General features: G+C 37.3%; 2 protein-coding genes across 3 annotated transcripts in view; both read right to left on the bottom strand.

Moving 5' to 3' along the window:
- ptprn2 (protein tyrosine phosphatase receptor type N2) overlaps positions 1-1365 on the bottom strand; it is a 271389-nt gene extending 270024 nt beyond the window's left edge. Inside the window, exon 1 of the mRNA XM_067438653.1 lies at positions 1091-1365. Within this exon, the coding sequence (XP_067294754.1) occupies positions 1091-1178 (88 nt within the window). The 5' untranslated portion in view covers positions 1179-1365. The remainder of the gene's footprint in view (positions 1-1090) is intronic.
- Positions 1366-1979: 614 nt separating this feature from the next.
- Positions 1980-24437, bottom strand: ncapg2 (non-SMC condensin II complex, subunit G2). Of its 2 annotated transcripts, none has more exons than XM_067450254.1 (27): positions 24323-24437; positions 23951-24032; positions 23183-23371; positions 22665-22779; positions 22138-22295; positions 21869-22003; positions 21680-21774; positions 21367-21523; positions 17220-17312; positions 16415-16540; positions 15569-15748; positions 14930-15082; positions 13217-13439; positions 13008-13102; positions 12163-12336; positions 11962-12032; positions 11429-11582; positions 10137-10310; positions 9472-9582; positions 8974-9102; positions 8299-8398; positions 7922-8112; positions 6770-6913; positions 4186-4289; positions 4000-4100; positions 2823-2922; positions 1980-2637 (listed from the first exon to the last, which is right to left on the bottom strand). In XM_067450254.1, exons 2-27 carry the CDS (start codon positions 24026-24028, stop codon positions 2568-2570), a joined length of 3420 nt encoding a protein of 1139 aa, XP_067306355.1. In that variant the 5' UTR covers positions 24029-24032; positions 24323-24437; the 3' UTR covers positions 1980-2567. The 2 variants fall into 2 exon arrangements, with proteins under 2 accessions (XP_067306355.1, XP_067306361.1); XM_067450260.1 differs by having other exon boundaries at positions 10137-10313; positions 24323-24430.
- Positions 24438-25026: the final 589 nt, after the last annotated feature.

A 25026-nucleotide genomic window follows, 5' to 3' on the forward strand; every position in this document is an offset into this window, starting at 1 on the left:
ATGGCATGTGTTGGAAATGTCACAGGCACACCAGATCACATATTTAATGGCTCTAGTCTTTAAAGTTTGCAGTCATTCACGTATTCAAAGACCAAAGCTCCCTCACTATCCATCTGTGAACGCACAGGTTCATGGAGCGTGTAGTAGAGCCGTATCTGTTTACAGCTCGAGTCGGCTCCTTCCCTTCTGAGGCTGGCTCTCGCTCTCGGCCTGTGCCTTTGAAAGATGAAGCCTGCCAAGATGCTTTAACGAACCGTAACGCAATTATGTAATCCACTGTCAGTGAGGACCACTTGAACTATCTTCCATTTGTCCTATGTGCTCTTCTATGATAAAGGAAACAAGACTGTCCTAAAACATAGATATGAAAAATGTTTCTTACAAAGGGACAGAAGATTTTGTTAGATCAGTATCTGTTGATGGTCTTGGAACAACAATCCTATCGACAAAGTGTCCACCAGCATTAATCCTGACCATGAACTATCACTAAAATACACTCTCAGACCATGCAGATATTCTGCCTTTAGAGAAACAACAGCTTGTCAGTGAGACAGCAAACTATAAAATGTAATATGCACTCATTAAAATGTGCATATTACCACTTTAGTACCCTTCATTATATACTATGAACATTTTAGGGACAAATAAAGTTGGCTGTTTAAGGATACTGCCCCTGTGACGAGCGTCGTTACCCATAAAGGCACAAGTGTACGAAAGAAATAAAGTTGATGTACAAGCCCTTAACCTCTATTATCCCTACAATCTGTTTTTGTTTGGGAATGAGCAATACTGTTAATTCAGGTACATGTGGCCCATAAGTACATCTCTGATGTGATGGCAAAACCTATAAACTTACTGGTGAAAGCTTTTCTGCCCATGCTCAACTGGATAGTGCATTTATAAACAGACCTCTAATTTCCATAAAACAAAAACAAATATTGCTCTCTGCACGCCAAACCGCCGCTGTGATTAACCTCATTAATTACGCTTAAGTGAAGCAAGGCACACAGTCTGGCTTATTCTCTAAAGGCAAGAAGGTCTAACGACAAACATCACACACCTAGTGGGGCGTCACGTTAAACTAACTTACCGAATTTCCTGTCCGCGATGGCAACGGCGAGCGCGTGGACAGACAGCAAGGCGAGGAGCAGCACGCGCACAGAAGCCATCCTGCCCATCGAGCGCAAACAGCTCCCGTTAATTCGACATAGCTGCTCTCACGTTTCAGGGGTGATGTGATTAGAGCGGAAGTAGGTCAGAGGCGAATATGATGGAGGATAGTGAGATGAGTGATGCTATAGTACCCCGTGTCCTGTAGCCCACTCAACTCTAAGAAGCGCGAGACGCATTCAGCACCACGGTCAGCGCCCCGCCTCAGCTACTGACGTCACTAGCTACATGCGCTTTCTCAACGTGTTAAGACTTCTGCACGGTCAGTTGTATTTAGTTTGCAGAGATGGACCTCGCTTCTTTTCTCTTATCAGATAAGAGAGTTGAGAAAGGGTTATCTACTTTTCTCTTGAGCCCAGTTATATTGCTCAAAGGTTGTGCCCCTACCTAGACGCTGGTATGCTGTACTTGACAAATAACACATTACAGTTATAAATCACCTGCCACCTGTAATGCATGACAAATGTCAAAAGTTATGCTATAATCTAGCATATGAAACAACCTCTATTCATATTATTGAAAACAGAGAAATTGAAGTTTAAACTATAGACTGATTAGGGGAGACAGAAACTGAGGTGTATGACTAAGTTATGACATGATTAATTAAAACAAGTAACAGAGTTTTAATAAGGCATTAATGTGACAGTATTCCCACGGTTATGTAAGGAGGCAAAATCCAAGTAGAAATCAAAATGCAGAAAAAGTAATGTTAGAATAAATTGTCACCGTTGAATTGGTAGATGTCATTCCACCCAAACTTTTAGGTTCAAGAAGTTTAAACAAGCAATAAGCCTTTTTCACAAGTAATCTGAATTTCATGTGCCTTTTCTTTATTATGATACTGTCTACATTTGACCATAAATTGATCGCATTTAGTAATTAATCGTCTGTACATTTCTACAGTTTGAAAGGGAAAAGGCAGAAGTATAATCATTGACAACACGTCACAGCCTAGTTGGATGCAAGTATAAAGCAGAATGTGTAAATAGGAGACACTGTGATGAAATAAAGCATCTTATCATCATAAGACATACCACATTCACTGACATGTTTTGAAAATAAAAGCCTTTGATACAATTTTAACTTACAATTATCTGCAATACAAGAACACAATTGTGTTAAACTGTGTACAAAATAAAATGAAATGATGAAGTTCCAAGGGTGATGGACAGTGTGAGCAGTCTGCTTATAATAAACTGACATTTTTATAGTGAACCAAAGTTTTATGGAAGTCTTGCCAACTTATTTAGTGCATGTTCTTGTATTTCAAATCCTTTCATATGTAGAGAGAAAAACAAAAAGCAAAAAACATGCAACACAATATACAGATAAGAAAACGAAAAAGGGAATAGATTCTATAGGAGTATGCAAAAGCTCTTAACTTTTATCTTTCCCATTTAACTGTTTGCTTTCTGGGATGGATTTAGGATGCCATTCAGCATTATGATAGTGGATTCATAGATTGTCCTAAAATTGAGAGAGAGATAGAGAGATAGAGAGAGAGAGAGAGAGATAGAGAGAGAGAGAGAGCAAAGCAACATTAACAGTCGTACATCAATACATTACATTGTACATTAATAATAGTTGTACACTATTATTGTGCAAAACCACAGACAGCATGCTTTCACAATATGCCATCAAATTATTTTTACCTCTGTATATTGTCAGCGTTTTCTGCAGAGATGTAATGATTCTGTATTTGTCTATGTACAGACAGAGCAATTTCCTTCAACTCCACAAACAATACATCAGCTGTAATGAACAAAGTAGAAAAGTAAAAACAAAAACAAATCAAACCGAGTTTCACTTTATATAATTAATGTTTCTTCTCCAGATCCATCTCCACTGGACTTGTATGCTTTAGTACTGGGCAGTGGAAAATGAATTGTTATTGTGCATCGTTTAGAATGTGTTCAGTAGAATAATTCTCTAGAAATGAAAGCATTCAGGTGTTGGAACCAATAAAGACCTGTCCACTTCACACTCCAAGGACGATAACTAAAGATAGAGAACTATAACGATAACTATACTGGTGTCCACATATCATGCTTGTGCTGCAGTTCGCTCATCTGCTGCTTTAAATGCTCAAGCTCTTAAAGCAGGATGGGTTCTGATTGGCTGCCAGCGTTGCACAATATACTGGCACTAGAAAGGTATTGGCAAGGTATTGTGTGATTAATGATAAATCAAATAACAAAAGAAAATAGAAAAATCACCCAATACTTGAAGAAATTACTTGGGCCTAAATATTTATTAAGAATCAGTGAAGCCTACATTTCATTTATAGTGACTATAAAGAATATATTATATATATATATATTTTTTTTACATTTGAGTCTTTAATTTATTGAATGCAACTGTTAAGTAGACTTTAAACTGTAAAAAGTATTTGTCATATTGTTTTTAATAAAAATAATTCAAGAATTGTGAATTGTAAGTCCTCTAATATAGAGATGTTTATCGATCACATTGTGATTGTTGCAAACATCTCTGCAAGGACGGCCACACTGTCGCATGTAATTATTATTATTTTTTAAATAAAGTGTAGGAAATGGTTAGTTTTTTCTTTTTATTTAATTCATTTTTAAAACAATGAATTTTAAGTTCTGTCATATTCACTTACTTTGACCGTTTTAATTATTTGGCATGGTATCGATTCAGTTTCGTATTGAGCTGTTTTAGTCAAGTGTTGTATTGAACACTATTGACACTGTTAACATTTTTATCATTCATAAAAAAATATTTCTGAAAGTGACTTTTTTAAAATATATAGTTCTAAAGATAATTCTAAATGTAAAATAATAGCATAGTAACAACAAACAAACTCACATTGTTTGATGATGGTCAGAATGTGTGTAACTGCAGCCCATTGTGCGATATTATCAATAGCCTCTGACTCTATAGAGGAGCTCATTTCAGACAGAAAAAACCTAGAACATATCAGAATATCAATCATAAGTGTTCAATTTAAGTACAAATGCATGGCTTTTAGCTCTAGCTGGTGTTTCATATTACCTGGTAACAGCAGGAGATCTGAGCATCACTTTGAGTATGGTGGTCGTGAGAGGTGGAAGGTCATTAACAGTCTCTGGTGTCAACAACTCTTCCACATGAGAGATCTGCATGTAGAAACAAAGTTTGCTGCAATTCTAAATTTATTCTTTAGTGTCTCAATTAGTTTCTTGATTATCTAGTATCTTTAAATTATTTTTGTACAACTTATTCTTTAAACAGCTCTGCCACATTGCTTACAGTTTAAATTTGCATCAAGTACAAAGCATTTCTTTTTTATTGCAGGGATGCAAACACGTGTATGGTCAATATATATTAATTGACCCCCCCCATATATATATATATATATATATATATATATATATATATATATATATATATATATATATATATATATATATATATATATATATATATATATATATATATATATATATATATATATATATATATATATATAAATAGTATAATATTACAAGATGTTTATTTTTTATTGTAAACGTAATGAGCAGCTTTTAATGGGGCAGCAAAGATATGATAGATACGAGAATACAGAAACAGCTATAAACTCAAATCCACAGCCCTTTACAGATCAAGTATTATAATGGGAATATATGATCTTGGAGAGCGTTACCTGCTGACTGTCGTAGCCGAACGTGGCGCGCAGTTTTAATGCTTAACGGAGATAATGATTGACAGCAGCAGAGGGAAGACGAGTTTCTGTCAACTTTAACGATGGAAATAATATTAATATAATATCCTTGTCCAGCACATTCAGCTATGGAATGGCTTTAGATGACTTTGTACCAGCAAATCATAATATAAGAGTGATTGCTGAAGGATCATGTGACGATATATATTTGTGATTATTTAATTATCACGACAGGCCGAATCAGAGCAATTGTCTGCCTGTCTGAGTTTTATCGACAGACAGAGGCGGCCGTCTCGTAATTCTCTATGCAGGAAAAACCCTGTATAACATTATAAACCAACAATACCTAACCTGCAGTGATCTCACCAGAACTTTGCCAGTAAGACGGGAAGGCACAGCGCCGAACTGGTCTCAGGGAAAAATATTGCAGTGGCAGATACCACAGACATTAAAAGATGCGCAGCCAGAAGAAACACTAGCGGTTCATCTGTGCTCATTGGCGCTCAGTGTTCTGATTTACTTAACTCATATTTAACGTTTGGTGGAGGCAATCCAGAATTACTGTTGGTGAAATTATAATCAGGATAATTACTGTTATAATAGTAGCCTACATAGATAGATTCACACAAGTCACCCAAACTGACGTGAAAAAAGTGGGAGGCGCCAAAAAGCGTGCTGTTTGCATCCCTGTTATTAATCGTTCTTTAAAACATTGCACCAGAGTAAAATGAAATGCTATAGCATTAGGAGTATACGATTTAAACAATATATAAAAATGCAATGATATGTACCGTTGATGTAAATTATATGATTCACAAAATAGTTTTATCCAAGACATAGTTTACTTTATTTATATGGTAACAATTCACCCAAAATTTTTAATTCTGTCATCATGTCGCTTCAAACCTTTAAGATTTTCGTTTAACTTCCAAAAACAAATAAAGATATTTTTTAATGAAACCATTTCAAGTCCACTCCTCTAAAACTTAAAAGATCCAAAAAAAGGTCATAAAGGCATCGTGAATAAAACAAACAAAAAAACACATCCAAGTCTTCTGAACGCAATGGCTTTATGATGAACAGATTTATAATGCAAAGTAAAGTGTAGGGGAGAGCGGGGAACAACCTAACTATTTTTGACTTTCTCAGTTTGTGCAAATCCACTTGGGGTTCGGGGTATTTAGTTTTTCCACAATAATTTCCCACATACCTAGAACAATTATATGGTTTTGTTTCATTATTACAATGTATACTTTTTTCTTGATTTACCCTGAAAAAATGGAAGTGCAATGTGACAACATGCCCCATAGGTAGGGTACCCTAGCGGCAGCAAATTTAATCTGCCCGCGAGTGTCGTCTAGCAACTCTCAATACCCTTCTGAGCTGTATTCCCCTAACTCTTGCCGAGCCAATCACATCGTGTATAGAGTTGGTGGGCGGGGCCATAATGACGACGGCCGAGTTGCGTTTGCGTGCTTCTAGTAAACACAGAGGCTGGCAAACCGCGGTCTTTCGAATCAGCTTTGACCGCGACTCTGGAAGACTTGGAGTTAAGCTTTTCTCTGAGAAAAGAACAAAGAACGGCACTGAAGTCATTCTTAAGAATGGAAGATGTGTTTGGAGTTTAGCCGACCGAATACGGCGAATGTTTAATCTATCAACAAGCTCTGTTTCACCTTCGTTGCTCTGGTTGGTGGTAGCGCTATCCTATCGCGTGCAGAGGGAGTTTGAAAGACAACCGTTTATCCCCCCCCTCGGATTGAGCCCTGTCTATGGTGAGTTTCCAGACAAAACATCTTGATGTGGGTCTGGCTTGTCAGACTATCCCCACATAGCACTGAGCACAAATTCTGTTTCAATTAAAAAGACAAGGAAAAAAAGCTACCCAACATCACACATTAATAGCATACAAATACAGATTGTTCGCAGATTTACCTTCTGCAAGGTGCGGCTGATATCAATAATAACTGCTGCACAGAGTGATGAGAAGACTCCTGTGATGAACTCTGACCTCTCAGTTGTCACCAACTTAGTCACCAGCAGAAAGTCATGGAGAGCTTCCTCAGAAGAGCAACACAGCTAAACAAAGAAAGACATTTTTAAATTTGTTAGAAAAAAATGTTGTCAGGTAGAGATGTCAGCCAAATTTTACTGATACAAAATTCAGTTGTACATGAATACATGCATGTACATTAGGGCTGAGGAATATCAAGGAAGTTTCCATTTCTGTGAACTTAGCAGTTTTTTTATTTTGTTTAGTTAATTTGAGTGAAATATATTTAATGTATTTATTCCTTTTATATATGCTTTTATTCTGTGCTGCAAGTGCATAATGTGAATCCTCATGTTCTGCTGTTTTTTGTAAAGGTGAAACTAAACCACTGAAAGACACAATTTTTCAGACACTTTCTAGTTTAAGTCTAAATAGTAACACTAACCTAATTTAATTCTAATTTATAATCTTTTCAGTTAAAACCTAAATAAACCAAGGGGTATTGTCAATGCAACAAATCCAATATAGGCAGTTGCACATGTTTTCTGTTTATGTGATAAAACTAACTGTGCAAGTTTATGGGGATATTGTGAAATAATTATGTGGTATTTGTGCACAAACTAGCCTATGAGTTGGCTCTCTGTGTTCTTTCGGTGTGTGCGCAAAAAAACTGTGAGAGTACAAAAGTGTTATCTGGTTCATCACGCACTTGAAAGATAAAAATCTTTTTTTTTTCAATCACATTCTTAATTTATTGTTCATTTATTGAAAATGTTGAACGAATATCGAAATGTTAATTTGTTAATGCACGCCTATCGATACCTAGTTTTAAGTATCTAAGAGGAGATTATCTACTCCTCACTTTTAATTACTATACAAAATAGCCATTTCATTCATGATATTGAGCATGAGCATGGTACCAAACCCTCAATTGCTCCCTAGGCACAGTTTGCAGTGTTTGTTCACTACTCCTAACGCATGTGCATTAACTTGGATGGGTTAAATGCAGGACAAATTTTGAGTATGGGTTATAATACTTGGCCTTCACCTGTCACTTTGAGAAAGACCTTAACATATCTTATAAAAGCCCTCACCTCCTGACCCTCTTCCTTGTCTTTACGCAGTCGATGTGCTATGATCTCCACAACTTTCTGGAAGATGTTGGTTAAAATGCGAATAGTGAGCAACAGTTGATCTTCCTGCCCCTCAGCCTTATGGGAAAGGCAGCCCTGTGCCACCTCAGTAAGCAGAGCGAGCACATAAGGAGTGCACATGTATCCTTTCTCTATATGAACACACATACATACACAACTGTGACAAAAAATATTATGCTATTGTAAAATTTAGCGTAAAGGGATCAAACACATTAACATGCATCTTTATTAAATACATAAATCTGTCTTTTTTATATTTGATAAATATACAATGCAGTTACTGTGTCCTGGATTAGCATAAATGCGAAAGGACTCACCTGTCTGCAGTACAAAGGTAACATGCTGCAGTAAGTGGTCTCTGAAATCATTGTCTCCTACAGAAACCCGCAGCACATTCTGGCACACAGTTAAACAACTCTGACAATGAAACAAGAGGGGAAATAAATCAAATGCATATAATGAAAAATGTTATTTTCATTATATGGCCTGCCAGTTTCACAGACAGGGCTTAGATTAAGCCAGGATCAGACCTGAGTTCAATTAGGAAATTTTAGTAGCTTTTATAAACATCCCTAAGAAAGAAAAAAAACATTACCGGTGTGCATCTTAAGACAAAACAATGGCACTGATATATTTTAAGATATGTGTAAGTTGCTTTCAGTTAAAACAGCTCAAACATGCATTTTAGTCTTTTTCTTTTTCTAAAAAAAAAGAATGTCATATACAGCTAGGATGACTTGAGAGTAAGTAAATAATGGGTTAATTTTAATTTTTGGGTAAACTAACCCTTTAAGCCTCGCATGTGAAACCATGGGTACAATTGTTGCCTGTGATGTTTACAGAATCTATCAGTCCTGTCTTCATCAGTGTCACATAATTCTTCAGAAATCATTTTAGTATGTTGATTTGGTGCTCAGGAAACATTTTTTTCTGAAAAACTGTAAAAATTGGTGGCAAAAGAGATGTTTCTTCTGAATGATCATGCCACTCACTTCTACTGTCTTCCTGCTTAAAGACAGCTGTTGCTCACTGCTGGAGTTGGCCAGGAAAGGAAGGACTCTCTTCTCTACCCAGGACACAGAATGTTCCAGGGATTTGAGGAACTCTCGCTCCTCTGGGTACTGTAGGATCAGAAACCGTTTTAGTTGTTCAGTCTAAAAGTGAGCTAAAAGAGCATGCAAGAAACCACTGCTTCATCGGTAGTTCATGAAATCCTAATTATGTCTAATGGAAACTATTTGCACAGATTTGCAAAGAACACCAAAACAGTTGTATTGCATTAAGTTTAACTGCTGAAATGGATGTGTCATGTCACCTCAGTGCTTGAGAATTTATAGGTAATACTGAGAGACAACTTATTTTTCTCAAACCCTTTCTCTTCACATCCTAATAACATAATTTATTCTGAGTGTGTTCAGTGAATGATTGATTTGTTTGGTGTGTAAAGGACTAAAATAGCTCATGCAATAGCGTTACGGCTATATACTCACTTTGTGTTGAAGGTGGATACTGAGTCTGCCATGGAAGACAAAAGCTCTCAGTGCTGTCTCAATGACTGTCACACTGACCTCTGATCCACCCAGAGAGGAGAACAGCAGCGACTTGACACATACAAAAGAGAAATGACAATAGTTCTGAATTGATAGTACATTATGGATTTAGTTAAGAACTAAGCATAAAAAAGAAAAAAGAATGTGCTTTGATTAGTTTAACGATACCAAACCGAAAAATCGTGATACTCAGATATGCTAACTACTCTAAAGCAAATGTGAAGCCAATGTATAAAATGAATTAAGATAAAGTTAATAAGTTAAATTGTTGTTGTTAAGTTAAAAGTGAATCTAGTGTTATTATTGTTGGTGCCCTGTCATGAACCCTGCCTCCACAGTAAACAGAACCCAAACCGTGGCTCCAAATCCTTGATATGAACTGAATCGTGGCTTAATTAGGCATGATTAGAATAATAAGGTCAAAACATCACGACATTTAGCCAAGCAGCTCGGTGCAGCATTATCTTCAAAGCAAGACTAAACTGTTAGAAACATGTAATTACCTTATTTACTTTGTAACTAATTACAGTAATAACGCAACATTCAATAGTACACTTGCACCAATTTTCTGCAATGGTAAGCATCAAACCTCACATCTACAGTACCTTCCATTTGTTGAGGGCCTCCTGGAGAGGTCTGATCTGATCCAGTGGCAGCGTGAGAAGACAGTCTCGTGTTTTAGGGCGCAGGAGCAGATAATCCAGATAGTCCAGGGCCAGATCTGGCTTTGACTCTTCTAGCCCATCAAAATGTACTTTGCCTGTTGTATCTTCATCACCCTGCTGATTAGAGTGATCATAGAGGATATAAAAACACCATAAACAGCTAATGAGCCCCCACAACAGGGCGCTAGACTGCATATTGCAACCTTTTTTTCCTGTAGGGGTGGCTGAATTTTGTTAGAGGTTGCACTAGTGCCAGTACCAATTTGATTAGCACTGTCCTTTCTGTTTCATTTGAGAAACTTTAAACAGTAAACGTGCCATTAGCGAAGCAAAACACAAGGACCATATCAACTCGGCAAATACGTTTAAATGCTGACAGGTCTCGATCATGCGACCACTAAAACAGCGCTGTGAGATCCAGTAAGAAGCATTCGGGTTTGCCACAGAGTTCTCTCAATAATTTAAACTAGTTTAAAGCCAGATGAAACAGAGCTAACTTTCTCAACAACATTGATGCGGAAAATAGGAAAACACTGAGCCACAATGATCACAATGAGTCAGGAGGCTTTTAAATACACAAATCACCAACATTTACCATGGATTTACTGTAGCAACACTAACTGTGGTAGTTGCAATAAATCCAGAAATGTGGGATATTAATAGAGAATTTTGTTTTATTATTAATGTAGACATGTAGCCTGTGTATTAAAGCCGTAATGGAATATAATTACAGTATTTTTTGTAAAGTTATAGTAGTTTTTGTGCATTCATATTTATACTAAATGTGTTTAGGCTACTGTTTTTCATAACGAAAAAAGTCAATATAATTTTTTACCATGCTAATAAGGTGCCATGCGTAGTTTTACCTGTGGCTATCATTATCTACAAATGTATAATACCATGGAAGACCAATTTGAATAAGAGTATATTCCTAACACAGGTAGAATATTTAAGTTTTACCCCTTACAAATTAGGTTGTTACATTTTTGCTTTTTTACAGGTTATTGTTCATGAAAATAAGTTTACATCTGCATCCTAGCTCAAGCTAATGCTACTGCCAACTCAATTTACTGTCAAATGTGCATTTCCAAGAGACCAAACATGTAATTTTAATACCCCTCGCCACCCCGGTGCTACCAAATCACGTGCTAGTGCCACCATTCTTAGAACTTGCCACTGCTCTCAAGTGTAAGTCTAGAGCCCTGGACAAAGACACTTTACACAACATTTACCGCTTTCACAGGTACAGCCTCCGTGAGCCAGTTCTCTATCAGCTCCACAATATGGCTGATCTGCCCCCAGCTACAGAGACACTCCACAGACTGACTGTATGCTGTCACAGCGGTGCCCACTTTCAAACTCCTCAAGTGAGACATCACTTTACTCCTGCAGAGAGGAACACACAGTCATGCAGTACACCCAGACTGTCCTACAGATCGCTCTTAAACCTTGAAAACACACTCAATCCCACCAGCATTAAAGGCCTTTTGGATAAAATGGGAATCAGAATTGGCATTTCACTTTTGAGCCAACCTGCTGTTCTGGGGAAATGGCTTGTCGACTGTGTTAGAAGCTCAGCATGAAAGAAGGTTTTGAAAAGTTATTTTCTTCATTGAACTGTTCCCCCAAAACAGGAAGAGTTCCCCCCAAAATAACAATTAAAAAAATGTATCTATCAAAGAGTGTGTTTTCATTTTTGGATGTCCCTTTCCTTTAAAATGGGGCATTTAACAATGTGAGTTGCATTTAGGGGAGAATAACTAACCTCAGAGCTGGAACAGCAGTGGCAGGAAGTAGAGAGGCTAGAAGAATGAGAGGGGCTTTACACCGCTCCTCCTGCACACACACATATACATAGACAACTGCGTCATGTTGCAACCATATTTCATCAGCTGTAATGTGATTACAGTGTGCAGCTTTGCTGTTTGAATCGCCCTTTGGTACCCTGTGGGAATGTGCCTCTTACCTGAAAGATTTTAAGATACTGGGGCAGAACGGATGCAAATTTTGACGTGGTGTACTTGAAAGCCTCTTGGTTAGCAATGAGAGATTTCTGAACACTTTTCCACAGAATGACGAGGATCTCCAGCAGGCTGGCCATTGAGGCAGTGTCCTGCACTGAGAGAACATCCTCCAACATCTAGTGACAAGGACAAGCATAAGCATTATTTATAGCGGTTTGAAGTTCCCCATAATTGCTTGGCAGTGTCTAGGACATTATGGAAAGTATTTAATCTGAATATTGACAGGTCTTCCACATGTTTAAAGGTCCCATGGCATGAAATTTTCATTTTATGAGGTTTTTAACATTAATATGAGTTCCCCTAGCCTGAATATTATCCCCAAGTGGCTAGAAATTTTGATTGGTGTAAACCGAGTTCTGGCTATTTTTCTCTGCCTTTGAGAAACTGACAGCCCAGACAAGCTGATCTTGAATTCTCCTGTTATGACGTCATACCAGGAACGCTTTCCTCCCCTTCCTCTGCTTTGATTTAATTGAAATCATAATAAACACCTACATTGTAACAAAAGATTTATATTTCAAATAAATGCTATTTTTCTGAACTTTCTAGAAATAAATAAAAAATGTATAATGGTTTTGCCAAAAACATCTAGGAGCTTGTGCTTTCCCATCACAGAAATAAAATACATTTTAAAATAGTACAAAATGATTTAAATTGTAATAACATTTCTCAATGTTACTGTTTTTACAGTATTGTGCTTGGTGAGCATAACAGGCTTCTTTACAAAAAAAAAAATCTTACCAACCTCAAACTTTAAAAAAGTAGTTTATACTGTATAAAGTCTCACCGTGCTGTTTTCTTTATTGCTAGAGGCAAATTCATCATCCCCTGCATTTTGAATGCACACATTGAGACATTTTCGGATGACCAGCATTAGCTTGACTACAAAGAGAAAGCACATTGAGTTAAGAGTGACATGACATACTGTACTTCCAAGTCGGAAAAAAAAAATAACCCTGGCAACTCAACACAACAAACAGTATAAAGCAATCTAACCTATATTAGCAGGAGCCGTGTACAGATAGGCATGCTGGTAAAACTTGCGAGCTGCTCCAGGGTTTGTCTGAATCAGGGTGACGCATCGCTCACACCAGACAGTCTCTGGTTGGTTGACTGGAAAGAATGAGTTGAAAAGGAGATTGACAATTCGCTTAGAGACAGGAGAAGAGTCCATCTCCAATCGTGCCAGCAGGTGCTCCAGGGAACAAACTTTCCAAAACTAGAATGACAAGGGGTGAAAGAATAGGCATAAATGCACAAATATTTCATTTAAAGGACAACTCCGGCAAATTTTTAAGGTTATCTTGATCGTTATATCTTTGTGAGTAGTCTATAGAAAAAAAAAACGAACCGGATTGGTGCTTGCAACACAGAGTTATTACAGTTAATTCCCAGAGCCCCCCTCAGCTAAAATGGCAGCTTTGGGGGCATAAACGTAAAGGGTGTCTTTGTGCCTCTTAACAGACACAAAATGCAATTAAAATGTCTATCCAATATGAACAGGTCCCTCACACGACAACGAGATGTGTTTAGCCACTTAGCCATTGTTTAAATTCACCTGTTTTAGCCGGTTAGCTGTGTCTCGTGCTGAAGTCCCGTGGGAACTCCGTTGTAGCCGGAAAAAAAGGCAGATCCAGTTTGATCGTCGTTTGTGTAAAGCTTTATTATTTTATTACTGGACATCTTTCCTCAAGCCGAGTGTGCCCAAATGGAAGTATAAATAAAGTTTACATTACCTCCACTTTAACCCAGTCTTTAACCACGGAATGGCATTTTTCTTCAAACGGCCCTGTCTGTCTAAGTTAGGCAAGTGTTCGCTGCAAATTTTCACAATTCGGAAAAGGCACAAACGCGAACCATTTCTTCTTCACTCATGTCCGGTTCACGATCAAATCATTCTTTTTAACCAGTTCTTTTTAGTGAACCGGGCGAACCAGTCCACCAAATCGGACTGAATCTTTCTAAACAGTTTGCGTCTCAAATCAGCGCTGATCACACAAGTTACTTTAGTTTCTCACTTTTTGACATGAGTGACAGTCCCTCAGAATAGAAATAATAATGTCTTGAATTTTATGTTGTAACTCCAACCGTTACTGAACTGAGTCATGTTTTGCTGAGAGAACCAATGAACTCACGAGCCGCTGATACGGAGCATGCGCGAGGACAGAATCGAAAACAGTTTCTCTCGGACACGTCCAATACTGAGAACCGATGAGCCTCTTCATACACACGACGCTCTTCTCGACTGGAGTATTTGCCTTTTTTCCGGCTACAACGGAGTTCCCACGGGACTTCAGTGCGAGACACAGATAGCCGGCTAAAACAGGTGAATTTAAACAATGGCTAAGTGGCTAAACGCATCTCGTTGTCATGTAAGGGACCTGTTCATGTTGGACAGTAATTTTAATTGCATTTTGTGTCTGTTAAGAGGCACAAAGACACCCTTTACGTTTATGCCCCCAAAGCTGCCGTTTTAACTGAGGGGGGGCTCTGGGCATTAACTGTAATAACTCAGTGTTGCAAGCACCAATCCGATTCGTTTTTTTTTCTATAGACTGTACTCACAAAGATATAACGATCAAGATAAACTTAAAAATTCGCCGGAGTTGTCCTTTAAATGAACATTTTATCAACTAAAGGCAAGAGAACAAAAAAAAATGTGACGTAAAATGTAAATAAAAAACAATATAATTTTGTGTAAACTCTTACCTTGGCTGCCCTTACACCCTTGATCTTGAGGAGCATGCCCACAAAGGCAACACGCACCTTTTCAGAGCTGTCATGGAGGCTACTCTTCAATGCAGGCAACAGTTTTTCCATGAGGGGGTGGCTTAAACTGTTATCCAGTATTATAGACATGCACTGAAGAGCAAACAAACAGGCTATAATGAGGCTTAGTCATGCAAAAAATGACTGCCATGATGCCAAGTACTCCATCTACACAACAATTGAGGTCATTCTTTACTACTATTAAGATATTTTAAAGTACAATGACGTTCCTAAACATTATAATAACAAAAGATCAAATTAAATGTGATCATTTGTAAATGCATTAATTTAGAATAATTACATAATTTTGAATTTATTTTGTCTTTCAGGTTAAAATGATCTTGTGAGCAGTGCTAACTAACTTCTGAAATAAAAATTAATGATTGGGACCATCTATTCCCCCTAAAAGCCTTTTAGTTTGAAGCTCTTAAACAAATAAATCACACTGCAGAAGACTGTCCTTCCGGAGCTGTAAATGGCTTTAAACTGCAAAACTGGAAAGATGCAGAGAAATTGCTCCCCATCTCTCGCTCTCTGGTTGCTTTTCTCAAGTGACTAACAGACAGTTGGGGCTTTTACCATGAAGACAGAGCAGCGGACATCTGGAGAGGTTGTGTCATTAGCCAGTTGCAGGATGAGCTTCTCCAGAAGGTCAGTGATGACCGTGGAGGGTATGACCTCCCAGCAACGAGCCAGGACAGAACAAACTCCTAGTACTGCTGAAGAACGCACAAGGGGCTGGGGGTCATCAAGGAGAGCCTATAGAAACAGTTTGAGTCATTTTGATAGCGGTATAAGCTACTATCTTTTTTTGTCAACTGTTATCGAGTGCAACAGTCAGGTTCTTCTGACAGTAAAAATCCCATACATTTTCTCCACAGGGGAATTGATTTTAACAATAATTTCTAAAGCATTAAAGACAGACCATACTCAGGTTTTTATGTTGTTGTTTTTTAAGCTATTAGATTGCATAAAAAAAGTAGTTTAACAGTGCAATTTCTTGTAAAAAAACCCGATATTAACCATGATACTGCAAAGAAAGCTCTTCATATCTATATATCTATATATATATATTTTGCAATAAATGTAAAATATATAGTTTCTAAATTACAATCTTTAAAATCAATATGATTAAAATATTTTTTTTAAATTTGTCATTTGCAATGCTTCTTGAAATTGTAGTTATTTCCCCTCATTAAATATACGTTTGTGTATAAATAAAAGTCTGTAACATAATGATTCAAGTCATAGCTGGTTGGTTTAGTTGATTACTTATAATTCTTAATAAAATGGGAAAAATAACCAAGGCCGCTGAAAAAGTGGGTGTATGGTATTCGCACACATTGAACCACCAATTTAAATCATTGAACATTACAAAACATCAATAATGCATATAATTGCATAATGGATTAGCTGTTGACATACAAACAGTAAATCAAGTTGCTTCTGAACAGCCTGGTCAACCATCTCACTGCTCATGCTGGGGTCATGGATGGGAAAAGCCTCAGTAAAGAGCAGTGTGGCATTGGCACGAACCTCAGCATTAGTGGCCTGTTTAAATTGATTAGAAACAAATGAACAAGGTGATATATTTCATTGAGACATTAATTAATAAACATTATGCTCTAACTCATAGAAAAGTAAATTTAAAGGGGTGGTTTCATTGTTTTTTACTAGGCTTGGTTGTGTTTATGAGGCGCAGTATAACATGTCTTAATACTTTTTTAATTTTTTTTTAACCCTGTATAATTTTCTTATATTGTACCTTTATTCCACACCGCTATCTCCACTGTCCTTTGAACGGCTCATTTACTTCCTGCTTCTATGAAGCGCATCCCTCCGAAACACGCAGTGGTCTTAGATTGGTTAGACAGCCAAATGTAGTTTCATGTATTTTTATTGGCTGAAGTGTCAAGCACAGGTTGTCCAGAAACGCCACGCCCCTTACCATTACGGGCAGAAGTCACATCTGCGGTGACTAGCAAGTGCTTATGTCACCAACCTAGGAAGAAGATTCGTTGTCGTCCAACACGGCCGTTTTTGTAGGCAATAAACTGCCATAACTTTAAAAGACAATATCCTCATTTGCATTGAACTTTCAGCGCTTTAACTTTGCAGATACTGTTTATGCTCAAGCAGCAACAATTGCATGCATAAAATTGCATGCAACCACCCCTTTAAAGCAGAAATCATAATAAAACAACACAGTGTCAACTGATTTATTATCTACCTTTAATGCTTTCCACAGAATTGGCTTGTAGAGTCTGTGCAACATCTCATCAATTCCCTCACGAAATTTCTGCTTGTGGAAATAAGTAAGGACCTACATAGAAAGACAAAATTTCACTTATAGTGAGGACAGGGATGCAAACACATGTATGGTCAAAAAAGTGTAATCGAAGCCCTCACTCCATGGCAAATATCCAGAAACTTACATTGCCACCAACCCCTGTCATCCCCGGCCCACCCTTATAGACACATAAAGTAAAATTAAATTCTGAAAATGTGTTGCAGTGGCAGATACCATAGACCAGTGGTCTAGTCTTCGCTATTTTTTTCAGGAGAGCCACACTGATAGGACAAAATCAATAGGAGAGCAACTTTTAGCAAAGTGTAAAAAGTTACATCCAATAGCATATGATATGCTTATCAATCTGTCATCCCCAAACATACAATATGCAATGCAATGCAAAAAAAAAAAAAAAGGGCAGATAGATAGTGGGTATTCATGCATAATATATATTTTTTGTAAACTTTGTTTTAGTGCTGTCAATCAATTACATTTTTTTGATTAATCACATTTTTTTCTGTGATTAATTGCGTAATATAGTAATTAAATATAGCTGCAAGCAGCAATTCCGGGGCCAAGCGCAAAGAAGAAAATGAGACATGCCAGCATGGCTGGGAGTGACCAGCTGCAACAATGAACCATATTAAAGACCTATTAACATAAGCTGAGACAAAATACCATTATACATAAAGTAAAAAAAATAAAAATAATTTAATAATGTATCACTTTTGACCAATAGGTGGCGCTGTGACCAAATTAATGTGGTGTGGTCAGAGGGAGGTGACAATGGCACATGCACAGTTTGGTGTCAATATGTCGAAACATTGCAGAGATACAACCTTAAGAGTCATTTTGGCATCATGCCTCAGCTTCATCGCTGTGTTAAACAAAAACGATTTCATCTATTGATGTGAAAATCAATAACTTTGTCGGGATGGTCGGAAGATGATACGATTAAATTTTGGTGAAAATCGGAGAAACAGCCTAGGAGGAGTTTGAAAAAGTAGGTTTTTAACTAATAACAAGATGAGGAGAGGAAGTTTTACCAAATATGGCAAAATTGATATAAGTCCTTCTCAAAAAATTTGCATATTGTGATAAAGTTCATTATTTTCCATAATGTAATGATTAAAATTAAACTTTCATATATTTTAGATTCATTGCACACCAGATGAAATATTTCAGGCCTTTTATTGTTTTAATACTGATGATTTTGGCATTCAGCTCATGAAAACCCAAAATCTCAAAAAATTAGCATATCATGAAAAGGTTCCCTAAACAAGCTATTAACCTAATTTTTTGAGAAGGACGTGTATGTTCCCAGCAGTAGCCAAGGAATCTATTATGACCAGTTTCATTATGATAGGCTAATACAGTGGTTCCCAACCTTTTTAGGGGACTGTACCCCCAAAACACTTTATCCTTCCTGAAGTACCCCCACAAGCGCATGTGATCGGTGTGATTTTTAGATTTGGTGTAAATTTTAGGTTTGCACAGTGTAACATCTAATTTACCTGTAAATAATAATATTTTGACTTCCTATAATAACTCATACTTCTCTTCGTTCAATATTTGTATGACTTTTATTTTCACATCTTCACATATCCAGAACAATTATACAAAAACAAAGATAACATTTTATATACATAGTAGCAGCCTACTGTTTAGATCTGTGTATGACACAAAATGACTCACCAATTAATGAGAAACTTGACCCTGTCTCTCACTCATAAGCTTATTATAATGTTTTGAGAATCATCACACGTACCCCCTGGGGACTGCTCGCGTACCCCTAGGGGTACATGTACCCCCGGTTGGGAAAAACTGGGCTAATATATATTCAAAGGTTATTAGCCTTTGTGTAAATTTTGTTATAAATTGACCACAAGGTGGCACTGCCCCACAACTTTTTGACTACCTTTAGGGCATGGTGCAGAAGACACATAAGTGTCGTAAAGATATGCTAATGCATTCGTAAAATACAGCATTTTAAGACTAAATTCAAAATGGCCGACGCCCAAAATGGCTGATATGGGATAATTGAATCTATCTACACTTTTATGATTTTTGAACAAACCCATCAGAAGTTATTTGCCAAAATAGCCATTTTTCGTATCTCCGGAACAGTAGGAGGCACTGTGCCGAAACGCTTCCAAGTCACTTCAGGTCATGCTTGTGATTACATGTACCAAGTTTGGTACAGCCTTAAGTGTATTTTTGCAACCACTACGTAAAATTTGTTTGCACATTTATCAAAAACGATTTGAGGAATCAACTTGAATTTAATAACTTTTTGTCAGCATGGTCTGAAGATGATGTGGTTACATTTTTTTGAAAATCAGAGCAACGGCCTAGGAGGAGTTCGAATTTTTTATTTTTTTTTTTAAATTCAAAATGGCGGGAAAATTTTCATGATGGAAAATGACATCATATGACATCATGCAATCGAATCAGCTTGAACTTGATGGTTCAAGTATTATTAGCATAAACATGAGTGCAAATTTGGACAGGTGGTGGCGCTGGAGGGATTGAGTTAGACTCACAATATGCTATAGTGACAGTTGGGACTATCCTCTATCCGTGTGCCAAATTTATAAGATACAATATATTTTATGATGCAATCATTTTAAAGTAAATATCCAAAATAATGTGGAAAAAACAAATACAGTATTTGAAATATTTGTTCAATGGCATATTTTTATGAATATGAATAAAGGTCAGTATCAATGAAACTATTAATCATAAACTATAAATATAATGTCTATATGAAATATTTTTCACCAATTTTAAACATTGATTATTATAGCCATTTAACATTACATTGTAACTGAAAGTTGTTTTTTTTTAAACATTTATTAGCTTCAACTTAAAAGAATCCTCTCATAGACCCATGTCATATTTATCTGTCCTTCCTGTGTCACAGGTAGAAAATAGGCTTAATCCCTCTAGCGCCACCACCTGTCCAAAGTTGCACTCATGTTTATGCTAATAATACTTTTGAACGATGAGGCTCAAATCTATATAGATTTACACTTTGAAATAAATACTCTCTCATCAATGACAGTAGCTCATTGTTTGTTTGCACTAATAAATGCTGCTGCCTTCCAGCTGCAATCCCCAACAAAACTGTTCCATATATTTTTTTCTATATCGTCATAAATATTGTTATCGCAAATATTCTTGATACAAATATTCTTGATACAAGCCTTGGTACAAGTTATTAGCGTTTTTACTGGACATCTTAAATACCGTGATATCATTTCGAGGCTATATCACCCACCCCTAGTTTACAATTAGGCATGTGCCGATATCAATTTTTCATGTTGTGATTAACACTTTTTTTTTTGCAACTTATTTCAATATCGTGATAATATCGTACATCGTGATAAAACTTCAGCAATTAATCGCAACATTCTGCACATGCCTATATGGGTCTATATCACATAATAGTTGCTTCAACCCACAGACATGGAAAACAACCCGTGGAAAAAAGCGCTGATTTGGCAACACAGTGCAGTTGAGTTCTGTTGACATTTGACAACTAACATAATGCGTCACTTCGTTGCTCTAAATGGTTGTAGGTCTATCCAATTGATGTCTTTACTGGTTCGGTTGAAACACGCCCCATAATCACAGCCCACTGGAGCAGTTTCAGACTCATATTCTGACTAGAATTGAGTATGACCACGTCAGGCTAGGACATAAGGGCAGAGCTAATTTAAATTTTCTAGTCTATATTTCCAACTTTTGTGATGCTGCTGTTTTGGGTATTTAAAAATACATTTTAAAAATATGAATTATTTGTAATAGAGCAGGCACATTGAGTTTTAATGGTTCACCCCACCCCCCTTAAAAAACTTGTCGGATCTGCATGATTCACGCAGGTCACCAAAACTGACGTGAAAAAAGCGAGAGGCGCCAAAAAGCGTGCTGTTTGCATCACTGTACTACTGAGAATGGTCTGGTTTTAACCAGGCCAGCAAAACAAGCAAATTGCTGTCTTGAAAATATTGCCATCTTCGATACACAATACTATCATCTATTGGCACAACCCTCCATGTAATAAAGTGGAAATGTAGTTTCTGACCTGTCTGACTTTGCTGTGTACAGATGAGTTTCTGTGCAGCAACAGAGCGTGCTGCATTAAGTCCTGGATGCAGGTGGACTCAATCTCCTCTAGGGAAGGACCTGATGCCTTCCTCCATGCTCTGAAGTAAATCTCAGCCACATGAACAGACAGAGTTCTGCAGGTGTAGCATAAAGAAAGAGTCTGCAGACACCACACTAATATTGCTTGTCTGATAAATATGTGAAGGTTATTATAGAACTGTCACATTTAAAAAAAGTTACTGAGTGCTCTTTTTAACATTAAAACAAAAGGTCATGAGTGTATGAAATACTTTGGGAAAAACGGCAGCTGATTCTTAATAGTTTCATGAATCATCCGAATGAAGTTGTCATTCCAAGAAAAAAGGAAGGCAAGGAAACGTTTCCCCTGAAAAATGAGCGATAAACAGATTTATATAAAAGGATCTCCCGTAGAATATAATGTCTCAAATTCAGAAGCCCACAAACACATATACACAAACCTCTTCTTGTTTGATATGAGAGGGCCTGAAGAAGCACTGGAGCAGAGGATCAATGACCTGCTGACCTCTTTCAGATGCAAAGTCCACACTGAGAAGCACCTCTCGCAGAGTACAGAGCCTTCTGAGCTCACTGACCTGGAAACATACACAAAAAGCGTTTACACTGATCATCTACAATACAAAAAAAGTTGATCCATCAAATTATACATGTGCTAATTTAATAATTTCATATCTGTCTGTTTATAATGCATATAAAGCAATTCTAGTACCGGTTTCTCAAGTGTAACAGTGTTCTCCAAACAGACAAGGAAAGCAGTCCAGCCAAGCTCCTCTTTCCCTTTTAGATCGTGCCTCCACCAGCATTCAAACAGCCAATGAATAGCCTGCTGGAGGGGTGTGTGTGACAGCGGCAAAGCACTCTCTAAACCTGGAGAAAAAGACAACAAGGGAGGAAATAAATTCTATATCAATTTATTTGAATTACGAAGGCACCATAACAATCGGATCCGCACCAAAAAAAAAAAAACGTTCTGAAACCGCCTGAGCGAAGGGCAGAAAACAATCCCTTGAGGTGTGAAAACAATCCGTCCCAATGGACCAAAAAACCAAATGGTATTATAATTCATAATGGGAAGTCTGCTATATAAATAGCAAGTGACTGATCCTGTGAGTATATTAGTTATCACAGTTAAAAAACCAAAAGAGCTTGTCAATCATCTAGAGGGTTGACACAGATGAAACAAAACCAATAAGAGGACAGTTGTACTAGCATGTAACTTACATTATAAGTACTTACAGTTTAGCATCTGGGCACAGTTGAGAAGAGAGGTATAAGTGTCATTTTCCTGCAAAATGTCTACAGAGACTGTAGACACAATGGTGACACCCTCTATTACTGCCATGGTTTGTATCTGAAAGGAAATATGAACAATAAACTACCTGTCACTTTGTGTCACTGTGCTTTTGCCAAGTAAAGCATGTTCCCTGGTTGACATATTTTGTTGATCCTGGAACAACATTCCCGATTGAAAATGTAGTCTTAATCCTACCCATAACTTATCCCTAAAATCAGAGTGAAATGATAGGTAAATAACACTGATGTAGAAGCACCTAACCCTGGATATAAGTCTAAACTTGACAAAACCGTAAACTTGTCCCTCAAATCTGATTGGTTGAGTGGAATATTTTTCAAGGATCAACAAAGGTGTTGATCCAGAAACATGTTGTACTTGTGAAATCCCGTTCACCGTCATTTTGAGATGTTCCTAAAAGGCTCTTGATTGCCTGTGTCTTTCGAAACATTAGCAGTCTGACCTGTTCCTCAGAAATCTCCACCTCCATGTCACCCGCGTCCTCCTCAGCCCCAGTGATCCAGCGCTCTGGAGGGTGAGCAGTGAGACTGTGCTGCAGTAACTTCAGCTGTCTCTCCCACAGCTCCTGCCTCTGACTCCTCTGCAGCTCTGCCAAAACCTCTGCCAGGTCAAACGGATCTGCTCCATCCTTCTGCAACACGAACAGCAGTGAACACTACGAACTATAGTTCTGAAGACTAACTTATGTAGACTTTCCTTCTATATTCTAAATGTAAACTTGATGATAGACGGGGCAACTAATTGAGTAATGTTGATGGGCAATGTAAAAAGGCAACCGGGTGAGACACAGGTCCCACGATAGATCTAAAGTATACAGATAGAAATTCGTTGCCTATTCTCGATGAGAAAATTGCCCGAACAACATCACTCAGGGACACTGCTCAAAAAGTTGCCCTGTAGGTGATATTGTACAGGGCAACTTTTTGAGCAATGTTTCTGAGCACGGTCCCTGGTTGAAAGGGGAATCCCTTGTGAAAAAGAAATACACTTTGGATTTTGTTTTTAAGAGTAACCTACTTATTAAAAAATAAATAAACTTTAAAAGAATACACTAAATGTGTTTTCTTACTTTAATACTTATTTTAGTAGAATAAATAGCTATATGTTTCATAATTGCTTCTATTGTAAAATGACAACTTAAGTGTAAAGTGTAAAAAAAAAAAGCGTTATTATTATGTCATTATTATGTGCCACTGCAAACATGACTCACATGTAATCTGATGAAGTTCAGAAAATCCTGGACGTGCTCATGATGGACCGAGTCTAGAAACTGCTTTCGCTTCGACATTTCGCTGAAAGAAAAGAAACACACGTCGTAACTACAAACCGCAAATAACACTAATGTTTAACTGAATTGTACTTCCCATCAAACAGGGTGAGGTTACATTTATGTACGTAACGTTAATAGCATAAGTAACTTGCAGTACGTATCTTCTTCCTCCTACAAGTCAAACCAAACTGACGACAGGTAAAGCTTTAGTTTTTTATATGCACCGCATTATTTCTACTCTATCAGCACATAACAGCATACTGTGGATATTAATTTTTCAGCTTAAACCTGTCTGTTTGTTTGTTTACATACCGAAGATCTTCAGAGAGCGGCGCTGCCTCTGTCCGTTTCAATATTTCCCCGCTCAAAGTTAAAGAAACGTCATGACGTCAGGCGTAATGTTTGGTCCTCGTCGTGCTGATGTGACAGACTACAGTGCCATCTGCCGTAGTGGGGATGAACGGAATGGATTTCAGCAGCGCGATCTTCTTTTCTATGCTAAAACCGTATCTATCTTCTGTATAAAACAGTTATCATCCCCAAACCGCTTCCGACGCTGACTACTATTTTACAACATCAGCTGAGTTCTTTTACTACTCTAAAATCTGCAACAGCTAATGTCCACCAGATGGCGCCAAAGCACATTATATTAAGCGAGTTATGCAATAAAAGGCACAAAGGCAAAGAATCGTCTGAAATATTGTAATTACATGCTTACTACGTTTTTGTTTCACACACAGACACACACACACACACATATATATATATGTGTGTGTGTGTGTGTGTGTGAAACAAAAACGTAGTAAGCATGTAATTACAATATTTCAGACGATTCTTTGCCATATATATATATGGCAAAGAATCGTCTGAAATATTGTAATTACATGCTTTTATCTGTTCTATTTTGCACCTATAAGCCTAGGAAACTGCCATCAAAATGTATTGTTTTTAGAAAATATTGCACTTTATCACAACCACATTCAATAATTGAGAGGAATCTAAAAGGGCCAAAAATG

Source organism: Pseudorasbora parva, chromosome 1 (genome assembly GCF_024679245.1).
Source record: "Pseudorasbora parva isolate DD20220531a chromosome 1, ASM2467924v1, whole genome shotgun sequence".
Taxonomy (NCBI): domain Eukaryota; kingdom Metazoa; phylum Chordata; class Actinopteri; order Cypriniformes; family Gobionidae; genus Pseudorasbora; species Pseudorasbora parva.